Source organism: Mandrillus leucophaeus, unplaced genomic scaffold, assembly GCF_000951045.1.
Source record: "Mandrillus leucophaeus isolate KB7577 unplaced genomic scaffold, Mleu.le_1.0 Scaffold524, whole genome shotgun sequence".
Classification (NCBI taxonomy): domain Eukaryota; kingdom Metazoa; phylum Chordata; class Mammalia; order Primates; family Cercopithecidae; genus Mandrillus; species Mandrillus leucophaeus.
The window spans coordinates 1,362,750-1,369,487 of record NW_012105631.1 but is presented as its reverse complement, the minus strand read 5'-3'; the positions used below and the strand labels follow the sequence as shown (position 1 = coordinate 1,369,487).

At 39.6% G+C, this 6,738-nt stretch overlaps 1 protein-coding gene across 1 annotated transcript in view; it reads right to left on the bottom strand.

Annotated features, from left to right (window-relative positions):
• Positions 1-6,738, bottom strand: part of SYNE1 (spectrin repeat containing, nuclear envelope 1) — a 570,706-nt gene that overhangs the window by 204,713 nt on the left and 359,255 nt on the right. The window contains exons 87-90 of the mRNA XM_011996807.1: positions 5,379-5,564; positions 5,086-5,208; positions 4,527-4,709; positions 3,191-3,334 (exon numbers count right to left, since the gene is read on the bottom strand). Coding sequence (XP_011852197.1) covers positions 3,191-3,334; positions 4,527-4,709; positions 5,086-5,208; positions 5,379-5,564 — 636 coding nt within the window. The remainder of the gene's footprint in view (positions 1-3,190; positions 3,335-4,526; positions 4,710-5,085; positions 5,209-5,378; positions 5,565-6,738) is intronic.

The following is a 6,738-nucleotide window of genomic DNA, read 5'->3' as shown; positions in this document are numbered from 1 at the left end:
GCTCACTGCAACCTCCACCTCCCGGGTTCAAGCGATTCTCCTGCCTCAGCCTCCTGAGTAGGTGGGACTACAGACACCCGTCACCACGTCAGGCTAATTTTTGTATTTTTGGTAGAGACGGGGTTTCACCATATTGGCCAGGCTGGGCTCGAACTCCTGACCTTGTGATCCACCCGCCTTGGCCTCCAAAAAGTACTGGGATTACAGGTGTGAACCACCATACCCGGCCGAAAAATTATTTTTAAAAGTATGAATTCTTTAGCCATAAATAAATGATCAGTTATTTTTAAAGTTATTTGTAAGAAAACTAGATTCACCATAAGATTGAAATTCAATTAAAACAAGATAGAAAATACAGGAAGAAACCCTCTTCCCAATTTGTACGTTATCATCGGTTAAGCTTTCTCCACTCGGCACTTTCCTTCCTGTGTTTGTTTTATACATACAATGAAGCTCACACAGGACTGCATCATTTTTTACATGAAAATGTGTTCTAAGCCACAGTTGGTTTAAAACTAACAAACGTTAACATGGATGTTCAGAACTATGGAAGAAAATGCGACAAAATAAACAGCTCATTGGACCAAGAGCTGGGAAGACCTAGTCCACTGCTGGCTGAGCTGAGTTCACTCTGTGACCTTGGGGGACTCATTTATTTTCCAGGGACTTCATTATTCTCTTTTGTTTCATTAAGTAGCCCAGATAGTTTCTATTACAGTGGAAGAAAAATCACAGAATTTGCAGACAAAGATACTGAGATCGAGTCTAATTTCAATCAGTTACTAGATTTGGGAGCTCAGGAAGTCACTTTTTTCTAAGTTCAGTTTTTTTGTCAGTAAAATAAAGATGATTTTAAAAAAAATCCTGATGTCGGCCGGGCGTGGTGGCTCACGCCTGTAATCCCAACACTTTGGGAGACCAAGGTGGGTGGATCACTTGAGATCAGGAGTTCGATACCAACCTGGCCAGCATAGTCAAACCCTGTCTCTACTAAAAATACAAAAATTATCAGGGCATCGTGGTGTGCACCTGTAATCCCGACTACGCGGGAGGCCGAGGCAGGAGAATCACTTGAACCCAGGAGGTGAAGGTTGCAGTGAGCCAAGATTGTGCCACTGCACTTCAGCTTGGGCAACAGAGAACAAGACTCCATCTAAAAAAAAAATAAATAAAAATAAAAATAAAAATAAATAAAAAATAAAAATAAAATAATATATATATGTGTGTGTATATATATAGAAATTCTTACCTCATAGGGTTGATATAAAAAAGTGATGTAAAATTTTGTAAGTTACTTTAAAAAACATAAAGCTGGCCGGGCATGGTGGCTCACATCTTTTATCACAGCACGTGAGGAGGCTGAGGCAGGCATATCACTTGAGGCCAGGAGTTTGAGATCAGCCTGGGTAACATGGTGAAACCCTGTCTCTACTCTACAAAAAAATGCAAAAACTAGCCTGAGGTAGTGGTATGTGCTCGTAGTCCCAAATACTTGGAGGCTGAGGTGGGAGGACTGCCCGAGCCCAGGAGGTAGAGGCTGCAATGAGCCATGATCCCACTGTGAGCCATGGTCTTGCCACTGCGCTCTAGCTTGGGTGATACAGCAAGACTCTGTCTCAAAAAAAAAAAAAAAAAAAGCACAAGTTTCTTGGGGAGGAAAAACCATACAACAAAAATGTTTAGTAGTAATAATAATTATTACTCCAGAAACGATTTTAAAAATATCTGTACCATGATAGAAGAGTTGTTACAACAAAATTTTGGATCTTCCTAGATGGGATTAAAAATAGTTTCAAAATAAATACATAATATATAGTCTAATGTACAGACCAACATAAACAGTGGTTTCAAAAATCTACATTACATTTTCATTTAGCCATTGCATAAGAAAAATCACTCACATAGATGATGTCTATAGTTGTAGGAGTAAATGTAGATGGCATATTTAAATGATTTTGTAAATCATATATAAATGAAAATTATTAATGTTTATATATGTCAAGAAATTAAAGAATTAATTGCATTTGGAGAAGGGGGTGAGATTTTTCATCTTTACAAAGCAATGCTTTGAATCTTTTGAGAATCTCAATGTAAGTGGTTTGGAAAAATTGTTCCTTGTTCTCATGACAAAGTTAGAATAGAGCATACGGAAGGATATACTCCATATACTCTATCCTCGGTACAGAAAAAATAAGACACCCTCCTCCCAGTTATTTATCAAAATTCACAGTGCTATGAACCATCCCCCAAGGGAAAGAGTGAACTTGACCTATATGGAATTGACAGTTCAGGAAAGGAAATTCCCTGCTAAGCTCAGTCACTCAAGGACCATGATCTCTGGGACAGGACAGCCCAAGGAGTGGCCAAGTCCTAAGGTAATAATGATGCCAAAGGAACAAACAAAGAAGAACATTTGAAAAAGAGGCACATGTTAGCTGGCCCAATCTGAAAACTAGCAAAGTAAACAACCTGGACCATCCTCTGATTTTGGGAAGAGGAACTGAAATGAGTAATATTTCAAAGAAGAAAATGTTTAAAATATTAAGTTTTTTTTTTGTTTGTTTGTTTGTTTGTTTGAGACCGAGTCTCGCTCTGTCGCCAGGTTGGAGTGCAGTGGCGCGATCTCGGCTTCTGGGTTCAAGTGATTCTCCTGCCTCAACCTCCCAAGTAGCTGGGATTACAGGCGCGTGCCACCACACCCAGCTAATTTTTGTATTTTTAGTAAAGACGGGGTTTCACCATGGTGTCCAGGATGGTCTCCATCTCCTGACCTTGTGATCTGCCCATCTTGACCTCCCAAAGTGCTGGGATTACAGGCGTGAGCCACCAAGAGAGCGATCAATGCAGCAAAGCTTTGAGCATTGCTGTTTTTGCAGGCATTAAAAAGAGGGTATGGGACTGTGTTTTAGTGTATTAACTGTGAGAATTCTGGGTGAAGGAGATGACAATCCGTGAGTCCCATACAATGTGAACAACGTGTAGAGAGGTGGAATCAAGGGGAAGGCACGTGTTACTGAATCAGCAAAAACGGCACTCACAACGCTTAGATAGTCAAAGAGGCCTCCCAAGAGCTGAACACATTAAGTGCAGGACAGGGGAAACTGTTCCCTTCCATTCACTAGAAACCAAACGTAAACGCTAATCCATCCAGTTTCCTGCCCTCGGTATTTTGCCTACATTTCTCTCTCACCTCATGCCGAGAAATCTGAGCCTGCAGCTCCTGTATGTTACTGGTGGCAACAGGTTTATCCTCAATCTCTCTGTGGGCTCCTTCTATCAGTTGCTGGAGATGTTTCATTTCTTGCTCATATTGTTCATACTGCACCACAGCCTCCTTTGAAAAAACAACATAGAAAGATAGTTTTTTTTTCTTGATCAATAACTAGGTAAGTGATTCTGTAGTTTAACTCTTTTTTTACCTGTATGGGTAGGGAATAAAGAAATGATGGGTAAGATTCCTAATGGTTTGAATTCTTCACTTTACTTAGATATTTCAGAGCTTTCTCTCTAAAATATTGTAGCAAAATTATTGACGGAATCAAAATAGTTAAGTGCTTAGGATTCTTTCTCTCTCTTTTCCCTATCGATATCATCCTGAAGATGGAATATGATAATCAGAAAGGGTGAAGCAGTGTGGGAAACATTATTTCATTTTTCCATCTAACAAATACTGAATATATAAGTAAGACACTTAACTAAGTGCTATGGTAGGGAATAAAAATACGAATTATAGGCTGGGCACAGTGGCTCAAGCCTGTAATCTCAGCGCTTTCGGAGGCCAAGGTGGGTGGATCATGTGAGCCCAGGAGTTCAATACAGCCTGGGCAACATGGTGACACCCCCATCTCTACCAAACAAAAGTATATATACATATGAATTATGCATGACTTTTACCCTCAGGAATTTTCTGTCCAACAAATTACAAGATAACAGGGAAAAAGGATAGTTGACCAAATGAGCCACTAGTTATTTTAATGAGATGCTATTGATACAATTTTTGGATAAAGCGAGAATTATTAGTTGAAGGGAAACATAAGGTAAATAGTCATTTCTTCCTGGTAAATGATTTTCTTTTACTAGGTGAAGAGACTAAGAATTATACTTGGGGGCATTTTCTTTAGGCACTCAAAAGAAAATGGATTTAATGCCTCAATAAGCTGAAATATGAAAAAACTCTGTAACACAAGAAAACAGTAAACCTGTATTATCAGTTTGTAGATGATTCTCAGGTGAATAATAAGAGATAAAAACATTTCATTGCATAGAAATAAATCTTTACAAGTTCTTTATTTAAAAATATCACTAAAACATAATTTTCACCAAGGATATTTTTTATATAGCATTCCCCAGGCTTTTGTGGGTGATCCAAATGACAGCATTTTAATCTCCTTATTTTATAAAACCACAACAGCCTGTCAGATTCAACACCCTGGATGTGTTTTGATGGCTGAGCCCACACAATGCTAAGAAAAGAAGCCCATGATTCATCAGCAATTGCTCTGCTGGCGTGGGCACCGTTCACCTGCCTGCATGATGTTGCACTGCTGGATGGCGGTGTGCTGCAGCCGGCTGGCCTCTTCCTGTAGCCGCAGAGCGGCATGACAGAGAGGTAAGCTGGCGACCACATCCTCGGGGATCCGGAGGGCACTCTGGCAGAGCTGCACGGCTTGCACCTTCGGCTTCAGTGACTCCATCTCAGACAACAGATGCTGAAAATGCGATTTCATAGTTCAAAAATTTAATATTTAAATCATTTATTTCATAAGCAAGAGGCACTTACTAAATTATAGTTATGTTGTAAGTTATAAACATTTTGCAAAAACATTTTTAAAACAGTGTTGAGTTTAGGGGCTGGGCACAGTGGTTCACGTCTGTAACCCCAGCACTTTGAGAGGCTGAGGCGGGTGGATCACATGAGCTCAGGAATTCGAGACCAGCCTGGCCAACCTAGGGCAACCCTGTCTCTATTTAAAAATACATTTAAAAAAAAAAAACAGTGTTGAGTTTAGGAGGCATTTTTCCTTGCTATCCTCTTTTAAAAGTATAGGTCCCTGTCCCTATTTACTCCAAGTTAGTTCGGCTTACCTGCCGATGAGAGAGCTGCTCCTTGAGACTGAGACGTCCAACTTCTGGAGAAGTCAGGGTTGCCTGGGCTTGCTCCAAGGCAGTTTGTAACTTTTTCAACTCTGCTTCAAATTTTTTCATATCCTAGGGAGTAAATATCAATATATTGTACTTGAAGTCCAAAGTCATAGGTGAAGAATAACATCACAGCCAAGAAACCACATCACAGGTGAGCACTGTTTCCACAGTGGCATTTCTTTTAATGACAGACTTTTTTTTCCGTTTGTTTTATTTTATTTTTATTTTTTTTTTACCTTAGCTGCATCTTGGAGGTTCTGTAAACGAATTTTGATCATCTGTTGCAACTCCTCAGTCTCCCGTCCCAGTTCTGCCACTTGCTGGGACATTTTTTCTGTACAGTACACGCTAGTGAGGTACTGTAATTTCTCAGTCATTACTTCCAGGTCACTGTGGATTTCTTTGGATTCTTCCAGCAGGGTCTAGGGCGAATTGTCAACATTAATGACATTGACACGTAGGTAGAGGGGTATAGATATTCAATATGACATGGCATAAAGTGCCCTGTGTAAGTTCTGTGTGTCCGTTATTGTGTTTAACCTTCGACCCACCTGTGACCACTTTCTAGTTGGTAGCCATCTACTATTGTAACTATTTCACAGAAAAAGAAATCACAGTTCAGGAACTGTAAACCATGTGCAGAGGTCACATGTCATACTACGCGTGGGACCATGGGGCTCCTGCTCTGTCAAACCCAAGCTGCACCCTCGTGAGGGCCAGGACACAGGAATTCCAGCAGTGAAAAGCTCAAACATACTCGGTGTCTTATTCATGTCTCTGGGTCTACCTTTTCTCATGTTTAAACTAAAGAATTACTTTTCAGCTCTCATATTCTATAGCTAAGACTGAAGTTCATATTTATATAAGAAATGAAAATAAGAACAAGATCATTACAAGCAAAAACCTTGGCTCACTTGCTTTAAGTGAGACAAAGAGGTAGAAGATACATGCAATAAATATCAAGAGAAGAAAAAACAGCCCTGATCATTCAGAATGGTATCATCTACTGGGTCTAGCAGAAATACAATGGATAAGTAACCATACAATGTACATTTCATGAAAAGTAGAATGAAACAGAAGCCAGTGTGAAGACATGACTGCGACTTGGGGAAGATTGGGAGAAGGTCTCCGGTAAGAGTCACATCTGAGCCCAGTCAGAAGGATGTTTGCAATCTGACAGATGAGGGGGAAGAGGAAAGACACTTCACACAGAGAGAACAGCATCTGCCTAGGTACAGAGGTGGGTGAACCTAGAATGTGCAGTTAGTGGGGTGTGTAATGTGTAAAGAGGAGAAATGAAGAATAGGAAGAATAGGATATTATTCTTAGGCAATAGACTGTATTTTTTTAATGAAGTACTTTCTTTTCTCACAATAAATGTTTATAAATATATATATTTAACAGATCAATATATATCTAAGATATATAATAAGATATATATTTAACAGATAAATATTTATCTGTATAGGATATATAAATAAGATATGTATTTATACATGATTTTTTTTTTTTTTTTTTGGAGACGGAGTTTCGCACTTGTTGCCCAGGCTGGAGTGCAATGGCACGATCTTGGCTCACTGCAACCTCCACCTCCTG